General features: G+C 36.9%; 1 protein-coding gene across 1 annotated transcript in view; it reads right to left on the reverse strand.

Annotated features, from left to right (window-relative positions):
• Window positions 1-20984, reverse strand: part of ARAP2 (ArfGAP with RhoGAP domain, ankyrin repeat and PH domain 2) — a 333696-nt gene that overhangs the window by 182668 nt on the left and 130044 nt on the right. Inside the window, 2 exon segments of the mRNA XM_007955550.2 lie at window positions 45-244; window positions 3784-3899. Of these exon segments, the coding sequence (XP_007953741.2) occupies window positions 45-244; window positions 3784-3899 (316 nt within the window).

Raw genomic sequence — 20984 nt, forward strand, 5'->3', positions numbered from 1 at the left:
GATGCACTACCCAGCGGTGATGAGCATAACTTATCACTAATTACCTGCACACTTCTTACAGATGACAACACAGAGATTGATGGATGCCCAGTCAGGATCTGGAGCCTTACAGTCTGCACAGCTTCTGTTGGACTCATTGAACCAAATTTTCTCAGCTACTTCATAATCAGAGAGAGTTTCTGCGATTGATTGCTGCACAGCTTCAATCCACTCTTGTTTCTCTTTTTCAGACTCGGCTGTAAAGCTGAAACAATTAACATTTCTGTATTATCGATCTTCCTTGTAAAGGCCAATTAAGCAGTATGTTAAGTTTGCATATTCATTTCACTCACAAATTAAATAGCAGCTAAAGAATATGCCTTCTGGGTAGTTCTGGATTGTCTTTTCTGTTAAAAATCATCTAACTTATCAAATCTTTTTTCTTTTCATTTTCCACATTGCTATGACTTTGTTTACATAGCTTGAACCAAAATTAACATGCACATTTTTTCTGACTCGATGGCAGTGGGTTTGGTTTTGGTTTTATATGAAAATTGCCTTGTTAAGTCAAAAGCTCAAATGAGAGGTCCTGTTTCCTAAGCATTGGTTATATAATAATGAGCAACAGACTGGCAGAGTTTCAAGACTATTAAACTATTTCAGCAAAGTAGTATGCCATGATAGCCAGGAATTAAATAATCAAAAACACCCACTAGAAATGGTCATTTTTTTTTCAAACTTAAAAAGAGGCATTAATTTTTGAATTCGAAGAATGCCCAGATGGCTCTAAGAACCTAAGGAAAAAAAAAAAAAAAGTTTTAAGTGATTACCATTCTACCAGACTTCTAACTCAGATACTCATATTTAGACATGTTCTAATTTATTTTAAATCTTGGTGTTTATTGGGTGCTTTCAAGAAAGCAAAAGACATTAAACATTAGTTCACTCATTTATGAAATCTCTACTAAGTACCCACAGTATCCCAGTGATGTGCCACCATGCTATATGCCAGGTCAATGACCCACAATAAATTTCTTCACATTAAAAATTTTGATTTATAAAAGAAAATGCAGAGAATAATAATAATAATGGGAGACTAGTATGTTCTAACCCATCCATTAAAAATGAGTTGCCTACATGGAGTATATTTTTATAAACCACATTTCATAAACCACATATCATCCCTATAACATTGATAAACTTCCTAGTGGTACCTAGTTCCATGTAAGGAGAGATTGGTCATAAGCAATATCTATATTTTGAGTTTAGCCTACAATCTGTTAGTTGTTAGTTGCCATCAAATCCGTTCTAATTCACAGCAACCCTATGTACAACCGAATGAAATACTGCCCAGTCCTGCATCATTCTCACAATGGTTGCTATGTTTGAGCCCACTGTGGCAGCTACTGTGTCAATCCTTCCTAATGAGGGTCTTCCTCTTTTTCACTGACCCTCTGTTTTACCGAGCATGATGTCCTCCAGGGATTGGTCCCTCTGATAACGTGTCCAAATTATGTGAGATGAAGTCTTGCCATGTTCTCTTTTAATGAGCAGTCTGGCTACACTTCTTCCAAGATAGATTTGTTCATTCTTCTGGCAATCCATAGTTTATTCGATATTCTTTGCCAGCTCAGTTCAAAAGCTTCATTCCTCTTCAGTCTTGCATGTATTCATAGCCCAGCTTCTGCATACATAAGAGGCAAAAGAAAATACCATGGCTTGGGTCAGGCACACATTAGTCTTCAGTGGGACATCTTTGCTTTTTAATACTTTTCAAAGAGGTCTTTTGCAGTATATTTGCCCACTGCAACATATCATTTGATTTCTGGACTGCTGCTTCCATGGACATTGATTGTAGATCCCAATAAAATGACTATCTTGACAACTTCAGTACTTCCTATGTTTATCATGATGTTGCTTATTTTATTGGTCCAGTTGTGAGGACTTTTGTTTTCTTTATATTGAAGTGTAATCCATACCTGCAGTCTTGACCTTCTTCAGTACTTCCAGTCCTCTTCCCTTTCAGCAAGCAAAGTTGTGTCATCTGCATATCACAGGTTGTTAATGAATCTTCCTTCAACCTTGATATCATGTTCTTCTTCATGTAGTCCAGCTTTTGGGATTATATGCTAAGTGTACAGACTGAGTAAGTATGGTGAAAGGATAAAATTCTGGCACACACTTTTACCAATTTTAAACCATGCAATAAATATAATCATATACACAAGAGATAATATCTATTTTATATAGCACTATTACAAAAAGTAAATGAAGCAATATAAATTAAGGGCCTGATATATAGCAAGCAGTTCTATTACTTGAGCATTCTAAATACAAATTTTGCCTTAAAAATAAGTTTCCATTTTATTTTAATGACTAAAAGTATTCACCAGCCACTCCTCAGAAACAAAGTTGGGCAATCTACTTCCATAGTGATACTGCCTTGGAAACTCAAGGAAGGGTTGCTATGAGTCGGATCCAACTCCATGGCAATGGTTGTGGGTTTTTTTGGGGTGTGTGTGTGTGTGTGTGTTTTAAAAGTATTCACACCAATAATTCATTATTAACTAGAATTCATGGTAAATAATTACTAAGAAGCTGAAATTGGCTATTTCTATGCATTCACAGCAATACAACCTGGTTAAAATGACATTTTAGAAGTACATAGGGAAAGAGCAAAATAAAAAGTTCATTACCAAATAGAAAACATTTTAAAGCATTTGTTATCCCAATTTTGCTGAAATCTCAAACCTATTTTTGGAAATACTGGAAGCCAGGTTTCTATGCCAGGAATTGAAGAACTCAGTGCTTAAACATTTGTTCGACACAGATGTGGCATTGTATGACACTGGCACCAGATTTCCTGGGGAACACCAGATGTAAAGTTTGGCCAAATACAGAACCCAGAGAATTAGGGTACACCATTGACAAGGTCGAGAATATGCATATGTGAAAATAAAATTAATTATTCCTTATGCAGTCATTTTTTTTCCTCAAAATTTGAGCCAGTGTGTTTATTTTAACAGAAAAAATGAGTAACAGATTTGATAGTATTTTTGAAATTGGTAAGTAACTGATACATTGGTAAAGGAGTATGATCTGCATATCACCCTGTGGTTTGTTCATTATTCTGGAAAACAGATTAAGGTGGCTAAATTTAATAGATACTGACTTATGACTATTCTGTATACTAAAGTTGCAAAACCATTATAGATTAATAAAATGTATTAAGAACTTTAACTTCCCTGTTTCATTGTCACAATGAAGCAATTACTAGAATGCCCTAATACAAAATATATAATAAAATGTTAAAATGTTTGGATCGATAAGTGCTGTGAGATGCATTACATTTAGCATGATTCTGGACTGGATTTCTTTATAGCAAATTATTATGGAGCAATCAAATGAGTGGTTGATCTTAAAGGAGGGATTATATTTGACTGGGCTAAAAGATGGTAAACAGTAATATGCTTAAAGGCACATGATATGCTTTTTGAATTGCGTTCCTTCTCAGTAAGAAGATATGTCACATATTGCATGATTAAAGAACTAACATATTCACCAAGTCTACTAAGAGAAAGAGGTATTAAGAAATGAAACTATCCAAATCTCATAAAACAAACTTCTTTGCAGGCTATAAAATGTCTATATTACAATATTTTCTATATATATTGGCAAATAAAAGTAGATAATATGGAAATATGAGATATTTAAGTGTTCTATAGAAAGTAAAATCATCATCACTGGTGTAAAGGTAGATCACTCATGATTTTCAATAGTAGTACAACCATTAAAATAGCTCACCTAAAACTTCTGTAGGGAGTGATTATTTCAAAAGATTGTTTCACAGTTCGGTCCACTTGCTTTACATTTGCTACATTCATAGGAATTATGGTAATACCAAGTCCACTCTTAAAATCCTAAATAAAAGAAAAAATAAAAATGAAAAGAAACAGCAATAATGGATTTTGAAACACCAGCATATTTTCTAATAAACCCTATAAAATCATATTACTTATATGTGTGTGAAGGGAGCTCTCATGGCATAGTGCCTAAGCCATGTGACCGCTAACCAGAAGCATGGTCATTCAAACCCACCAGCTGCTCCTTGGAAGGAAGATTAGGCAATCTACTTCTGTAGAGATAAAGCCTCAGAAACCCAAGGAGGGGTTGCTATGAATTGAATCAACTAGACGTCAGTGAATTTGGTTTTTGTGTATGAAAATTAAAATTAATTGAAAAAATGAATTGAGAGTTCTTTCCTACTTAGGGTAGTCATTTCCAGTAATACTACGCCATTCTAAATTTGAGAGATGTGCAACCGATAAAGCAGGACAGTTTCTTTCACAGGGAAGTAAGATAACTAGGTCATAGATCTTGAATTACATGTGTCTTTCTTTTGAAGAAAAGCATTATATTCACCTTTGTTCATCCAGTAAAAGGAACTAACAGTTAACTCGCCATTCGGTGGCGCAGTGGCATAGCACCTAAGGCATTTGACTACTTACCAGAAGGCTGGTGGATCAAAACCACCAAGCACTCCTCAGAAGGAATACTGGGCAATCTACTTGCTTAGAGATACAGCCTTGGGTAGCTATGAGTCAGATCCTACAGTATTAAGTTTTGTTTTGTTTTGTTTGTGTTTGACTACGCGCCAAGCAATTTCCTAAGTGAGGAGTCAAATGACACTGCAATGTTGGCATAATTATTGTTTATTAAAAAAAAAAAAAAAAAGGGAGAAACCAAACTGCAGAGATAGTTACATTGCAAGTGCAGCTAGCTGTACCTGGTGGAAAGGAATTAAAGTGCCTGATACCCGACCGTCCCTTCTTTGTTTTACCATGCTATCTCTACTTAAACGGAGGCATTACTTGTTTTGTAAAGTATGCAATTTTATCTAATTTCCAGTATTTATTACATTACTCTTCCTTCTATATGATAGTTTAAAAAGTCCCTCTATGCTATTTTGGTATGAAAACTGGCATTTGTTCAACAACTACACCCATCACATCCCGTTTGTCTCACCAAAATTAAAGCTGTTCAAAAGGTTGATGAAAGTCAGCATTCTGAAAGCTCTGAAGTTTGCAATGTATTATCCAGTTACATGGGTTATAGAATTTAACTTACCAAATAAATAAGCTTAACATGTAAAAAACTGTAATTAATCTGTGTCTCAAAAAATAAATTACCTTTATTAACAGAGTCAGATTAAATGTGTTCTGAATTTCTAACCTAAATCATTATTAAAATAAAGTAGCCAAATTAAAGGCAAACTACAAAAAAAATAATGATCCACTGTCAACAAGAAGACTTGTGGCAAAGACTGTGAAAGAAGCAATTCACAGACCCCGTGCTCCTTCTCTCTCCTGCTTTATACGCTAAAAGTGAAAATACCATTTTCCCATCTCCCTTACAGCTATGACTGGCCACAGCTATAGCTTTGGTGGATAAATATAAATCATTCCTGGGAAGGGAAGGGTGATGGAAAATCCTTGGAAGAAAAAAGTCTTTCACTCCATGCCTTTCCAACTTGTTGGGAAATGTCAACCAGAAGCTCAGAAGCCATTTTCCAAAACCAAACCAAACTCATTGTCATCTAGTCAATTCTGACTCGTATTGGGTTTCCAAGGCTGTAAATCTTTAAGGAAGCAGACGGCCTCATCTTTCTTCTGCAGAGTGGCCAGTGGGTTCGGACCACTGACCTTCTGGTTAGCCTTAACTACTACACCACCAGAGCTCCTCAAAATGAGAAATCTAAACAAATTCTTATGGCGTAGTGCCTAAGGCATTTGACTGCTAACCAGAAGGCTTGGGTTCAAACCCACCAGCCACTACTCTGAAAGAGTGAATCAGAACCCACTTCACAGTAGTGACTTTGGTTTTAGGGAGCTCTGGTGGCGTAGTGCCTAAGGCATTTGAACCAGAAGGTTGGCAGTTCAAACCCACCACCCACTCCTCAGAAGGAAGACTGGCCAATCTACTTTTGAGGAGATACTGCCTCAGAAACCCAAGGAGGGGTAGCTATCAATCAAGTCTGACTCGACGGCAGTGTATAACCACCACAGCAACAACAGGGATGTAAGTGTGGGAAAAAATAGGGAGGGTCTGTTCTTTGATGAACTCACCAGCACAAAGTGACAGCACAATATAAACCAAAGTAACAGTGCTCTAGAGAGCTATTAGTAGGAAACAAGTGCACTTTCTCTTAAAAATACTTTTGGTGACATTAAGCCTTTTTTTTTTTTTCAGTTGGTACTTAGAACATATTTAGAATAGTTCTCATTCCCAGATGCTCATCAAAATTACCTACAGCGATCTCTCCCTGCCATCCTGAGATTCTGATTCCATGAACCAGAGGGCAGACCCTAAGACTCTTTTGTTTAAAAAACAAAACTACGACCACATGATTCTCATATGTAGTTAACACTGAGAAACACTGAATTAGACAGCAGAACCAGTGGTTGAATTTAGATGGTTTTAAATATCAGATGCATTTAAATATTTAAATGTCATTTTAAAAATCAAAATATAAATACTCTGTCTTCAGTAGAACAATCAGATTGTAAACAAATAAACAAAATAAAACATTGTTCAAAAATAGTTAGGCCAGACATAGTTAAATGTTGGGTGTAAAAATCCTATTTGCCCTGAGGGCCAACTCCTATGCTAATGCGCAGATGTTTTAAAAATATCAGCCTTCATTAAGCATATACAATGTACTTCTTAACTGATTTACTATCACTCTGTGTAGTGTTCTGAAGTTTGCAAACAACTACAAACTCTCATGTGATTCTGTGAATGATTATATGAGGTACCCAGAACTGATATTTCCATTTTTAAATGAGAAAATAAGTCTTGGGAAAGCTGTGTTTATTAAGTACCTAGTGTATGCCAGGAATTGTGCCAAGTCTTGGGTCCACACAAAATAATGAAAGTATCTACCTTGAGGAAGCTAATAGGCTTATAAGGGAATAAGAATTGTAATAGGTACAATGGAGGGGGGAAAAAAAAAAAAAAAACATGGTTGTAGGGTAAGCACTGAATCTAGTCCAGAAAAGAAAAAGCCCTGTTCCAAACAACCAAAGTAGCTTTCCAAAGGAACTGATGTTTGACTGTGTCAAAGGGCAAAACACAGCCCCATTAATATCAATAACCCTAAAATTCACTGAGTTATAGAAAAAAAAGAAAGAAAAAAGGAGGCTACATACCTATCTATAATCTGTTTTTCATAGTGTAAGATATGTAGGTTATCTGTGCAAAGCATCTCCACAAAAAAAATGCTCGTGCTGTAAGCCTGCCTTGTTTCCTATGTACAAGATACAGGCTATACATAGTAATGTAAACAACCTAGACATAATATTAACTAGACAAACAGATTAGACACAGACAGAAACACACAAAACCCAAAGATCATCAAATGGAGAAGACAATTGAGTTTGAAAACAAAAACACCAGAGCTGGTCTTGCAGAGTTTAAGCTCTCAAGTGACATAATACTGTGAGCTTTCTCGTTAAACAAAAAAAAAAAAAGAGAGAGAGAGAGAAAGTGAATATAGTTTATTCCCATGAAAAGAATAGTTGGCTGTACATGTACTACTTGTTGCCACTAGAAAAAGGCACATTGTGAATTTAATACGTTTTACTAATGAAAATCCTTATAGAACTTGCACAAATATTACACATTTGAATTATCTTCACTGTTTCTCATGTATTAGGCTAAAATACATTTCATTTTAAAATTAGAAAATTATAGTCAGATAGATTTTCTTTCTGCTTAAAATGCCATTTATAGATATCATTTAACAACTGAGAAGAAATCCCCCAGTAGGCTCCACAGTCTTACATCTGTGCGAGTTCAGTGGTCACTCAGAATGCTGAATATATATTGATTGGCACCCTGTACCTGCAGCTCAGTAATGGGAATGAAACAGTTCCCCACTATTCCTGTTTAATGAAATGTATCTAACATGTCCCCATTCTACACAATATAGTTTTAACTTCAACACATTTTAGCTTTTGTCTAGCCCATCTCCAGTATCTTGCCATCCTGGGCCTCCAGTATCTTACAAACATGAAAGAGGATTCTTTAGCATGTTGTTTTGGTTTTCCAAAATAAAACGACAGAGAAAGGAAAACTGAAATATGGAAGTAAAAGCACATAAATTATATACGTACATAATGAAAAACTGTAATAGCTTTCGAATAAAATGGCACAAAATCTGAATACTAGCTAATGTGGTCAGTTGTCACCAACATCCTTAATGTTTCTAAGTATACCCCTTTTGACAGTTAGGAAATTATAAAAATTAGACATTTTATATTTAGTGAAGTATTTAAATCCATATCCTTTTGCATTTATCTAAAAAAAAATTCCTATCGGTGCTCTCTGAACAAGAAATTTGTTTGTATTCATACTGAGTACATGAACGTATTTAAGCATAATCACACACACAGGTATGCAGGCAGAATTTATTACACAGTCTTTATAATGTGAAATACTAATCACATGTTTACCCAGGCTTAAATATTTCTATTTTAAAGTATTTTCTAAAAGGTTTCATAAACTGACAACAAAATGAAGACAAGAGAATACAAAATGACAGCAGAAAATAGTCTCAGATATGTATAATTTAGCTGACTTTTCTAGCCAATTTCTCCAAATAAACTTAAAATTAACCTAATAACTAGATACACAAATTATACAATGCCACTAGCTATTTTCCACTCATTAGAGTTTAACGTTTGACTCAAAACAAATCTGTCTAAAGAAATAAATAATTGAATTATGGAAAAAAATCTTAAAACTAGAAGAGCCTTAGCTACTTCTTAGGGAATTTTTTTGTCATTAAACTTGACAAAGCCTAATATGGGTGAAAAACCGGAAAGAGGAAAAAAAAGTATTTTACTTAGAAAAAAGTTGTTCAAATATAGTGTTCCCTTCTTTAGTATCAACTAAGAAATCACAAGCAAGACATTAATAAAAAGTTTCATGATAATAGTCTCTGATTCTTACCTGTACCAAAAACAAACTCACTGCCATGGAGTCAGAGCCAACTCATAGCGACCCCTCTTTGGGTTTCCGAGGCAGTATCACTACAGAAGTGGATTACCCGACCTTCCTTAGGAGGAGTGGCTGGTGGGTTTGAACCACCAGCCTTCTGGTTAGCAGTCAGATGCCTTAGGCACTACGCCACCAGAGCTCCCAATCCCAATTCTTACCTGTACTACCCTAAAAAATTACCTCTGAGACAAACACACACACATACACACACACACACTTCTTCAAGTATTACCAGCTTAATTTTATGAAGCTACTGGGAGGAGAGGAACATATCATCACTTAAGAGAAGTATATAATCATGTAAGCATTTAACAAAATGGCAAAGGAGTCACTTTCTTTATAAAGCTTTAGGACTGAATGTATGAAATAGTTTTATTATTGATATATAACTGATAAATTATTTGTTAAAAATGAATATGTGGAACTCTAAGTATTCAGACCTATTAGTTAGGCTAACTAAAACACTAATACTGCTACACCTTAAAAAGTATACAAGACAGGTAAATTTTGGTTCAATCAACCACTGAAAGACATGCCACTGCAAAATAAATAAGGAAACTCAATGTACTGGCATTAGATGATCTCCAATATCTTTATATGATCTCTATACCTGGCCAACTGACTGGAAGAGATCCATATTTGTGCCCATTCCAAAGAAAGGTGATCCCACAGAATGTAGAAATTATAGAACAATATCACTAATATCACATGCAAGTAAGATATTACTGAAGATAATTCAGAAACGTTTGCAGCAGTATATTGACAGAGAACTTCCAGAGGTTCAAGCCGGATTCAGAAGAGGACGTGGAACAAGGGATATCATAGCTGTTGTCAGATGGATCTTGGCTCAAGGCAAAGAATACCAGAAAGAGGTTTACTTGTGTTTTATTGACTATGCAAAGGCATTTGATTGTGTGGATCATGACAAATTATGGATAACATTGAGAAGAATGGGAATCCCTGAGCACTTGATTGTACTCATGAGGAATCTGTACCTTGACCAGGAGGCTGTCGTTCGAACAGAACAAGGGGACACTACATGGTTTAAAATCAAGAAGGGAGTGCGTCAGGGTTGTATTCTTTCTCCACACTTATTCAATCTATATGCTGAGCAAATAATCCGAGAAGCTGGACTATATGAAGAAAAACGTGGTATCAGGATTGGAGGAAGAATCATTAACAACCTGAGATATGCAGATGATACAACTTTGCTTGCTGAAAGTGAGGATGACTTAAGGCACCTACTGATGAAGGTTGAAGAATACAGTCTGCAGTATGGATTACATCTCAACATAAAGAAAACAAAAATCCTCACAACTGGACCAATGAGCAGCATCACAATCAATGGAGAGAAGATTGAGGTTGTCAAGGAATTCACATTGCTTGGTTCTACAATCGATGCCAACGGAAGCAGCAGTCAGGACATTAGACGACGTGTAGCATTGGGAAAGTCAACTGCGAAGGAACTGTTTCAAGTGCTGAGGAGCAAGGATATCTCCTTGAGGACTAAGGTGCGCCTGACACAAGCCATGATATTTCCAATCACCTTGTATGCATGTGAGAGCTGGACAATGAATAGGGAGGACCGAAGAAGAGTTGATGCTTTTGAGTTGTGGTGCTGGCGAAGAATGCTGAAAGTACCATGGACTGCTAAAAGAACTAACAGATCTGTCCTGGAGGAAGTGCAGCCAGAATGCTCCTTGGAAGCAAGAATGGCCAGACTTCGTCTCACCTATTTTGGTCATGTTGTAAGAAGGGACCATTCCCTGGAGAAGGATGTCATGCTTGGTAGGGTGGAGGGTCGACGAAAGAGGGGGAGGCCTTCAACGAGATGGATTGATACAGTGGCTGCGATGATGGGCTCGAGTATAGCAGGGATTGTGGGGCTGGTGCGGGATCGGGCAGTGTTTCGTTCTGCTGTGCATGGGGTCGCTATGAGTCGGAAACGACTCGACGGCACTTAACAACAACTTAACAACATTATCTATCATTATGTGAACAGTGAAAGAATATATTCATATACATACCGAAGCCTTCATATTTGCTTGATATGTATATATTATCATTAGAAAGATGCAAAAGAAATTATTGTTAGCTGCCTCCAGTGGGGAAGCCAGATGGCTGGGACACAGGTTTAAGAGGCAGGTGGTTCCAGTGTACCTCTCTTGTTTCGGTTTACTTTGCAAAGGGGTGAGAGTAGTACCTATTGCAATGGTTTGGTGAAGGTTAATATCAGGACTTCAAACCAGTTTTTTCCAGATGAGTTCATGGATGACAAAGTAAAATCAGAACAGACTCGAATTTGTAAAATGTGGGTGTATTGGAATAGGAAAAATTATGAGTCAATGCCCTGCTAGAAACTTAATCTCCCTCTTAGCAAACAAGGGCAGTGTGTGTGTCACACAGCAACCGAACCCCTTGACAGGCAGAGTAGGAAACGAAGGTGCCCAGTTCTGAATGCATGTTGCTCTTCATAATCCTGGGAACAGTTTCATCTCCCGCATCAGGCTTCAGGGCTCACTACGCTTCTTCTGAGTCTCCTATTCCAGGGCTTCTGTCCATAATTTTCACCATTCTGTTATTTTTTTCCAGTATACTCACATTTTACAAGTTAAGTGGGGTCTACTTTTGTGGTGCTGGTCATGACTGAACCGCTTCAAACCAATTCAAAGATCCGGTTACTACAATAAAAATATCAGAAGAAAGTCTAAACTAAAAACTAAATTCACTGCCATCGAGTTGATTCTGACTCACAGCAATCCCGAGTGGGTTTCCGAGGGGGTAAATCTTTATGGAAGTCGACTGCCAGATCTTCCTTCTACAGAGCTGCTGGTAGGTTTGAATCACCAACCTTCTGGTTAGCAGTCAAATGCCGTAAGCACTACACCACCAGAGAAGAATGTCTGGTGCCCAGAAAATGATACATTGTAATAGTTATTTATTATTATTATAACATTATCTTTAAGGAGCTCTGATAGCATAGTGCCTAAGGTACTTGACTGCTAACCAGAAGGCTGGCAGTTCAAATCCACCAGCCACTCCTCAGAAGGAAGGTTGGGCAATCAACTTCCGTAGTGATACCGCCTCTGAAACCCAAGGAGGGGTCGCTATGAGTTGGGTCCAACTCTACAACACTTAACAACAACATTATCTTTTTCATTTAAAGCCAGGTGAATGTGTTACCTTTTTAAAAATTTTAATTACATGAAAATAAATATTTTAAAATAACTGACATGCATAAGTATATTTACAAATCACCAAAAATGGAATAAACTGTGAATGTTAAATTTTCAAGAATATTAAGAATAATTTACCTACTAATTACGATCTGATCATAAACTCTATTTTTACTTTGAAAAATAGGCACCAGCCAGAGAAAAGGCAAACTTGCAGCTTTTAAAATGTTGTAAAATGGATTGAAAAAACAGTAGCACAGAAACTCAATGGGCAGAATTACATTACTATAAAGAACATAAAGCTAAAAACACATTCTGGTGTAAACAGTAAGCTACATTTATTCTATTATTAGAGAACCTAGCATTACCAATAATGCTAACAGTGGTCATGCTTAGTACAATGGATCTGGTCAATGCAAATGCAGTAATGACAAGTGGACTCTGGGAGTCAGACCTGGGGGAGAATCGTCACTGAGCCATTTACTGGCTACATGATCACTGGCCAGTTATTCAGTTTCTCTAAACCTCAATTTCCTAATTTATGAAATGAAAGTAATACTATTTTATATAGCACTGTTACAAAAATTAAGGATCTCTAATGGGACACAGTGGTTAAAGCATTCAGCTGCTAACTAAAAGGTTTGAACCCACCAGCTGCTCCACAGGAGAAAGATGAGGCAGTCTGCTTCTATAAAGATTTACAGCCTTGGAAACCCTATGGTACATTTCTACTCTGTTGGAATCGACTCCATGGCAGTGAATTTTGGTTAGAAAAATTAGATGAAGCAATATAAATTAAGGGCCTGATACACAGTAAGTGATTCTTTCACAACTGTGGATTCTAAATACAAATTTAGTCTTAAAAAATAATTTTACTCTAATGACTGAAAGCATTCACACCAATGATTCCATGTTAACCATACGCCAATGATTCCCTATTAACCATTCAGATATACTGAAATGGTAATTATATGAATCCATAGCAATGGAACCAGGTTAACAACACATTTTAATACTACATAGAGGAAAAGTAAAATGAAAGTTTGATTGCTAAACTTCTTAAAGTATTTGCTAACCCCAAATTTGCTAAAATTTCAAATCTATTTTTGGAAATACTGGATGCCAGGTTTCCATGCCAGGAATTTAAGAACTCAGTGCTTAAACATTTGTTGAAAACAGATGTGGCATTGTACGACATTGGCATCAGATTCCCTGGGAAACACCAGATGTAAAGTTTGGCCAGATATAGAACCCAGAGAATTTGGGGCACCACCTACATCCTGCTGCTTCTTTCCGCACCAGACAATGCACCAGCCTATGAGGTCTATTAAAATTCCATTCGAGTTTCACGCCCATGCCAGAACACCAGGGAGCGTAATGTTGGGGGAATGAGTTTCTTTTAACATCCTGATTTGAAAAGGTTTAATCAAGTGGTTTATGTAGTTTGAACATCAATGCCATAATTATCATTAAATGGATACTGAAACGCACCAAACAAGATATCTTATTATGATCAATGTACTAACATTAACATGATGTCCAAAATAACATCAGGAAAAGACGGGAGACTAGCTGTCAGAACAACATAACACATGGAAACAAAAGCCAACTCTCTAAAATTCGCCTCATGTCCATCTGCAGAAATTCTGTTCTACTAGCAATACCAGGAATGTAATACTATATATATTTCAATGCACTTTTTTAATTATCTCATTTAATAAGCTCAAAATACTGGCTTATATATTACATATTCATGCCATTTCAAGATAAATTAAGTTTAGAAAATAATTATATTTGCAGAGTACAAAAAGTTTATAAGCTTTGGGTCAATAAAGGATGATTTAAATATACAAACAAAATTTTCTGCACAACAAAAAGAAGCCTAAAAATGAAAAGTAATAAATAGCTCAAAATTTTTACAGAAATATTACATAAAGATTAATATATTTATTTATTATTTAAAGATCTCAAAGAAATTGGCAGGCTAAACAATAAAATCATAATACATAAATATGTGAAGAAGACAGACAATTTATAGAGAAGACAATAACTTAAAATTAAAATATAAACAAATTAGACTTTTCAGTCATGAAAATAGTCATAATTGATCAATAACTCAACAAGTCCATTACATAAAAGATTACTAAGTGCCTAGAACTTCCAGGGCACAGCACTGAATGAAGTAAATATTCCAAAATAAATCACTCACTCCCATCAATTTGGGAGCTCTGGTGGCATAGTGCCTAAGGCACGTGAGTGCTAACCAGAAGGCTGGCAGTTCAAACCCACCAGCCACTCCTCAGAAGGAAGATGGAGCAATCTACTTCTGTAGTGATACTGCCTGGGAAACCCAAGGAGGAGGGGTTGCTATGAGTCGGGTCTGACTCGACAGCACATAACACCACCACCACCACCATCGACTAAATTGATTCCGACTCACAGCAATCACGATGGGGTTTCTGGTGCTGTAAACCTTTACAGAAGTAGATTGCCCTATCAGTTTCCAGGGAGCAGCTGGTAGGTTTGAACTGCTGACCTGGTTAGCAGCCAAATGCATAATCTACTATGCCACCAATTATCACTATTAAATAATCACTATTAATCTGGCATTCTAAAAATTATAACTCTAACACTTTTCAGGTTAAAATAAAACTAGGAGCTTGCACAGGGCTAGTTTTATTTTAACCTGAAAAGTGTTAGAGCTATTCCACAGGGCCAGGAGCTCCGGTAGCATAGTGCCTAAGGCATCTGACTGCTGACCAGAAGACCACCAGTTCAAACCTACCAGCCACTCCTCGGAAGGAAGGTTGGGCAATCTACTTCCGTAGTGACACTGCCTCGGAAACCCAAGGATGGGTCGCTATGAATTGGGTCCAACTTGATGGCACATAACAACAACAACAACATTCACAGGGCTACCAGCATTTTAAATGTAAACAACTCTTTTGGAGACAGTCATTGCCAAATAATCAAACTGGAAGAAAACCTACCAGAAACCCACTTATTTATGGGTTTGTTTTTCACTATGTCTTGCTCCCCTACAAGAATGTAAGATCCCATTCAGTAGAGATCTGTAGATCACCACTGTATGCCTAATGCTAAGGTAGGGCTCAAAATCAGAAAGTACCCCCAGAAATGTGCTAAATAGGTAAATGAATACAGAATCATGGTGACTGTGGTGTTATCTAAAGAATCTCAATTTATACAAAGTTGAAGTAACAATGTTTAACAATTATTATTATAAATATATTGGAAAAACAATTATTATTATAAATATATTGCCAGCATCTAAAACATAAGCATACAGACAATGAATAAAATTAAGTGTGCAAAAATGAAAACACACAGGGGGGATGGAGTTGTGAGATAGTGTTAAATATTTACAGGGAGGATATTTCACTGAGGTGAAAATAGCACCTCAGTGCTCTGCAACAGGATAGTTAGATTAAATATTTTATCGTCAGTTTCTACTATGCCATCTTCTTCTCCCACAAATATTTTTACATGTATCTTGATGGTTCTATATTTCTACTTACTTTTACAGCCCGTGTGTGTGTGGGGGGGGGAGGGTAATATTGTCTAAGGCATTTTTCCTACATCACCAAGAGTTAATTCAAGCTCCAGTCTCTATAATCTGCTAATGAATGAGATGGAAAGAAAAGGATAAAAAAGGTTATCTTTGAACTGAGCAACTGGGAAAACCAAAAGTCCATGTTAATACCACGTTTAAGTATATTACTTGCTATGGATTAAATTGTGTCTCTGAAAAATATGTGTTGTAAAGCCTAACTTCTATACCTGTGGGTGTGATGTCATTTGATAATAGAGTTTTCTTTGTTATGTTAATGAGGCCATATTAATATAGGTCCTGTTTTAAGTCAACCACTTTTAAAAGGAGCAGACAAGGCACAGAAATAAGCAAGCACAAGTGGAGGAAAGGCCAATGCCACCTGGAGATTTTGAATGAATGGCAAGAATGATAAGCAGCTGAGTCAAGGATTTCCTCCCAGTGGACAGAGAAAGTCTTCACCTAGAGCTCACACCCGGAATTTAGACATCGTCCCCCCTAAACTGTGAGAAGATAAAGTTGTGCTCATTAAAGCCATCACTTAATGATATTTCTGTTATAGCAACTTTAAGGAACTAAGACATTACCCAAAGAGTTTAGAATAGTCAGGGAACTATCAATGAGAACACGCAGACTCACATCCCATTACTATCACCTTGCTGCTTCTCTTGAGAAAAAAAGGATTTAAAAAATAAGTACAGACTATCTTCATGAAATTGCAATAATATTTTCCAATAGCTATTTCAACTCAGAAAATATAACTTCTTGATTCAACAGAAAAGGCAAATTTATAGAAAGGGAAAAAAAAATGCTAGAAATAATTCAATAGGCATGTTGACATGGAATCTTATGGATACCTATCGGATATAGAGAGGAAGTATAGAAAAGATAAATAATAATCTATAAAATTAGAATAAATTTCTATTATAGAAACAGAGAGAGTTAAAGGAACTGATGGGAAATAACAGATGAAAAATACCTTTACTGGTTTTCAAATACTTTCCCTTTTGTTGATACTACTACAAATAGGTTTTTTATTCTTCCAATAGAACATCCTCTGATAATAAAAGTTTGTGCTAAGAAAAGGGAATTAAATAGTTAAGACAGGATTTATAAGCTGAAAAATTAGAAATTTTTATAAAGTAACAGATTTTTAGGAAACAAACAAACAAACAGGAACTATGAATTAGTTTAAAGCTACACTATTTATTAGTAATCCCGAAACCCAAATCCACTGCCATCCAGTCAATTCTGACTCATAACGACCTGCACAGGGTTTTCAAGGATGTAAATCCTTACGGAAGCAGACTGCTTCATGTTTCTCCCATGGAGCAGCTGGTGGGTTTGAACCACCAACCTTTTGTTAGCAACCCAATGCCTTAACCACAGTGCCACAGAGCTCCTATTTATTAGTAATAAACCAAAACCAAACCCACTGCCATCAAGTGGATTCCAACTCATCACAACCCCCACTGGGTTTCTAAGGCAATACATGTTTACACAAGTAGACTGCCCAGTCTTGCTTCCCCAGAGTGGCTGGGAGGTTTGAACCACCAACCTTTTGCTTAGCAGTCAGATGCCTCAGTCACTGTGCTACCAGAGTTCCTTATTTATTAGTAATTGTTGTTGTTGTTGTTGTTATGTGCCGTCGAGTCGGCCCCGACTCATAGCGACCCCTCCTTGGGTTTCCGAGGCAGTGTCACTACGGAAGTAGGATTGCCCAACCTTCCTTCCGAGGAGTGGCTGGTGGGTTTGAACCGCCAGCCGTCTGGTTAGCAGGCAAGTGTCTTAGCCACTATGCTACCAGAGCTCCTAATTACTAATAAATAATTACTATTTATTAGTAATAGTTCTTCAAAATTTAAAAACAAAAAAAAAAATTACCACTGCTAATGATTTTCTTAACTTTCCACCTAAATGTTTGCTTGTACTGAAGTGTGTGAAAATGTTCACTCGGAAATTAATCACAAAAAAGATACATCAACCAAGGTGGAGGGATGAACTAAAGAAATACAGATCTCCTATTAACCACATTAGTGGTTGAAGGAAATTTTTACACATTTTTTAACTTCAAAAATACCTGGCTCTTTACTTGGTTGCTGAGTTGAATGATCATAGTTGAAGAGGAAAAATAACTTACAGCCATGTTTTACTGTATGTAGTTTTTGGATCACCTATCACTGAATCACGAAGAGTACTTTAAAATGACTGTAGATTCCAGCACTTCCATTCCCAGAAATTCTGAATCAATGGGTCTGACAGGTCCAGAGATCTGGAATTTTAATGTTTAGCCTAAATGATGGATGGCCTCACAGATAACAATGAAGCTCTGTGATGGTTAAATGTTATGTGTCAACTTAATTAGACAAAGATTCCAAATATTGCCCTACATGTTGTGATCTGATGTAACTACCCCACATTTTATGACATGATATAATTACCCTCCATTATCTTGTTAGGTGCCCTAGCTTAGGTTCCGACTCTTAGCGACCCTATGCACAACAGAGTAAAACACCGCCCACTCAAGCACAATCCACACAATTTATGCTTTTTGAGCCTACTGTTGCAGCCACTGCTTCAACATAGTATCATTTAGAGTCTTCCTCTTTTCCCCTGATCCTCTACTTTTACAAGCATGATGTTCTTGTCCAGGGAACGGTCCCCTCCTGATAATATCCAAAGTACACGAGACAAAGTCTCACCATCCTCACTTTTAAGAAGCATTTTGGCTGTACTTCCTCCAAAATAGATTGTTAAGTTCTTCTGGTAGTCCATAGTACAATCAATATTCTTTGCAAACACCATAATTAAAAGGCAACAATTTTCCTTCAGTCATTATTTATCGTCCAGCTTTCTCATGCATATGAGGCAACTGAAAATGCTATGGACTGGGTCAAGAGCACCTTAGTTCTCAAAGTGACATCTTTGCTCTTAAATACTTTAAAGAGGTCTCTTGCAGCAGATTTTCCCAATGCAATATGTCATTTGATTTCTTGACTACTGTTTCCAGGAGAACTGATTGTGGATCCAAGTAAAATGAATTCCCTGACAACTTAAGTATTTTCTCTATTTATCATGAGGTTACTTATTGGTCCAGTTTTGAGGAGTTTTATTTTCTTTATGTTGAGATGTAATCTATACTGAAGGTATAAAGAAGTTCTTTGATCTTGATCAGTAAGTGCTTCAATCCATCTTCACTTTCAGTGAACAAGGTTGTGTCATCTGCATAGCACAGGTCATTAACGAGTTCTCCTCCAATCCTTATATTGTGTTCTTCTTCATACAGTCCGGATTCTTAGATTATTTACTCAGTATAAAGATAGAATAAGTATGGTGAAAGGACACAGTCCTGACATACACCTTTCCTAATTTTAAATCACGCAATATTCCTCTGTTCTGTTCAAATGAATACCCCGTGGTCTGTGTACAGGTTCTTCATGAGCACAATTGAATATTCTGGAATTCTCATTTTTTTGCAAGATTATCCATAATTTGTTATGACCCACACAGTCACATATCTTTGCATAGTCAATAAAACACAGGTAAATATTATTCTGGTATTATCTGCTTTCAGCCAAGATCAACCTGACATAAGCAATGAAATTTCTCATTCCATGTCCTCTTCAGAATCCAGCTTGAATTTCTGAAAGTTCCCTGTAAATGTATTGCTGCAAAATTTTATTTGATTGTGATATTGATGATACTGCTTGGTAACTTCCACATTCTGTTGAATCATCTTCCTTTGGAATGGGCACAAATATTTTCCAGTCAATTGTCCAGGTATTTGTTTTCCAAATTTCTTGGAATGGATGAGTAGTACCTCCAATGTTGCATTCATTAGCTAAAACATCTCAATTGGTAGTCTGTCAATGCCTGGAGCCTTGTGTTTGGATGATGCCCTCAGTGTATCCTGGACTTGTTTCAACACTATCAGTTCTTGATCAAATGCTATGTTCTGAAATAGTTGAACATTAACAAATTCTTTTTGGTATAGTGACTCTGTGTATTCCTTCCATCTTCCTTGTAAGCATATGGATATTTGAAGCCATTCTTCTTCAATCTGTCACTCTCAGCATAGCATAAAATATGATTTTCTGATTCAAACTGGCCAACACCAGTGCATTTCAGTGCACTAAAGCCAGGATATTGATCCTCATGCACTCCATTTCATTTTTGACAGCTTCCAGTTTTCCTAGATTCATATTTTGTACATTCCAAATTCCAAGTATTAATGGATGTTTGCAGCTCTTCTCATTTTGAGTTGTGCCACAGCAGCAAATGAAAAGTCTTGAAAGCTTCACTCCATTGATGTTATTAAGGTTCTACTCTACTTTGAAGAAGCAGTTCTTCCCCAGTCATATTTTTTGCATCTTCCACCTTGAGGGGCCCATCTTTTGGCACTGTATCAGACAACATTCTGCTGCTATTCATAAGATTTCCAATGGCCAATTGTTTTAGAAGTACACCACCAAGCCTTTTTTCTAGACTGTCCTAGTCTAGATGCTCTGCTGAAGCCTGTCCACCACAGGAGACTCTGCTGGTATTTGAAACACTGGTGGCATAGCATCCAGCATCACAGCAACATGCATGACAACACAGTACAACAAACTGACATATGAGTGGTGACCCTCCATTTTATGTGTTGTAAACACTAATCTCTACATGTTGATGATGCACCATTAGTGTGAGGTATATCTTGAGGCACAGCCTTTTAAGAGGACTTTACTCAAGTTCCACGCTTCCTCAATTCCCACTCTTACTCAAGTCCCACACTTACTTAAGTCACAACCTTATTCTGATATAAAGAAAGTTTCCTTGGCAATGTGACCTGCATTTAATATATATATGAATCCTCTGGCAAGGCCCTCTGTTGCTCTGGCTGCTGCATCTGGCTCATCATCTGACCTCCAGTTCTTGGGACCTGAGCTAGCAGAAAGTTGTCAGACCTGCCTATTCTGGAAATCACAAGCTTCTGAAAACCTAGAAGCCAATAGCCTGCCATCTGATTTGGTGATTCTAGAATTCACAAGCTTTCACATCCTCATGAGCCAATTGCCTGTCCTCTGATCTGATTGTGGGTTCATCAACCCCTGCAACCACAGAGTCAGAAGAAGCCTCTAGACTTATCCTAGGAGCTCTGGTAGCATAGTGCCTAAGGCACTTGACTGCTAACCAGAAGGCTGGTGGTTCAAACCCACCAG

Source organism: Orycteropus afer, unplaced genomic scaffold, assembly GCF_000298275.1.
Source record: "Orycteropus afer afer isolate SDZICR_OR568_19922 unplaced genomic scaffold, OryAfe1.0 scaffold00509, whole genome shotgun sequence".
Classification (NCBI taxonomy): domain Eukaryota; kingdom Metazoa; phylum Chordata; class Mammalia; order Tubulidentata; family Orycteropodidae; genus Orycteropus; species Orycteropus afer.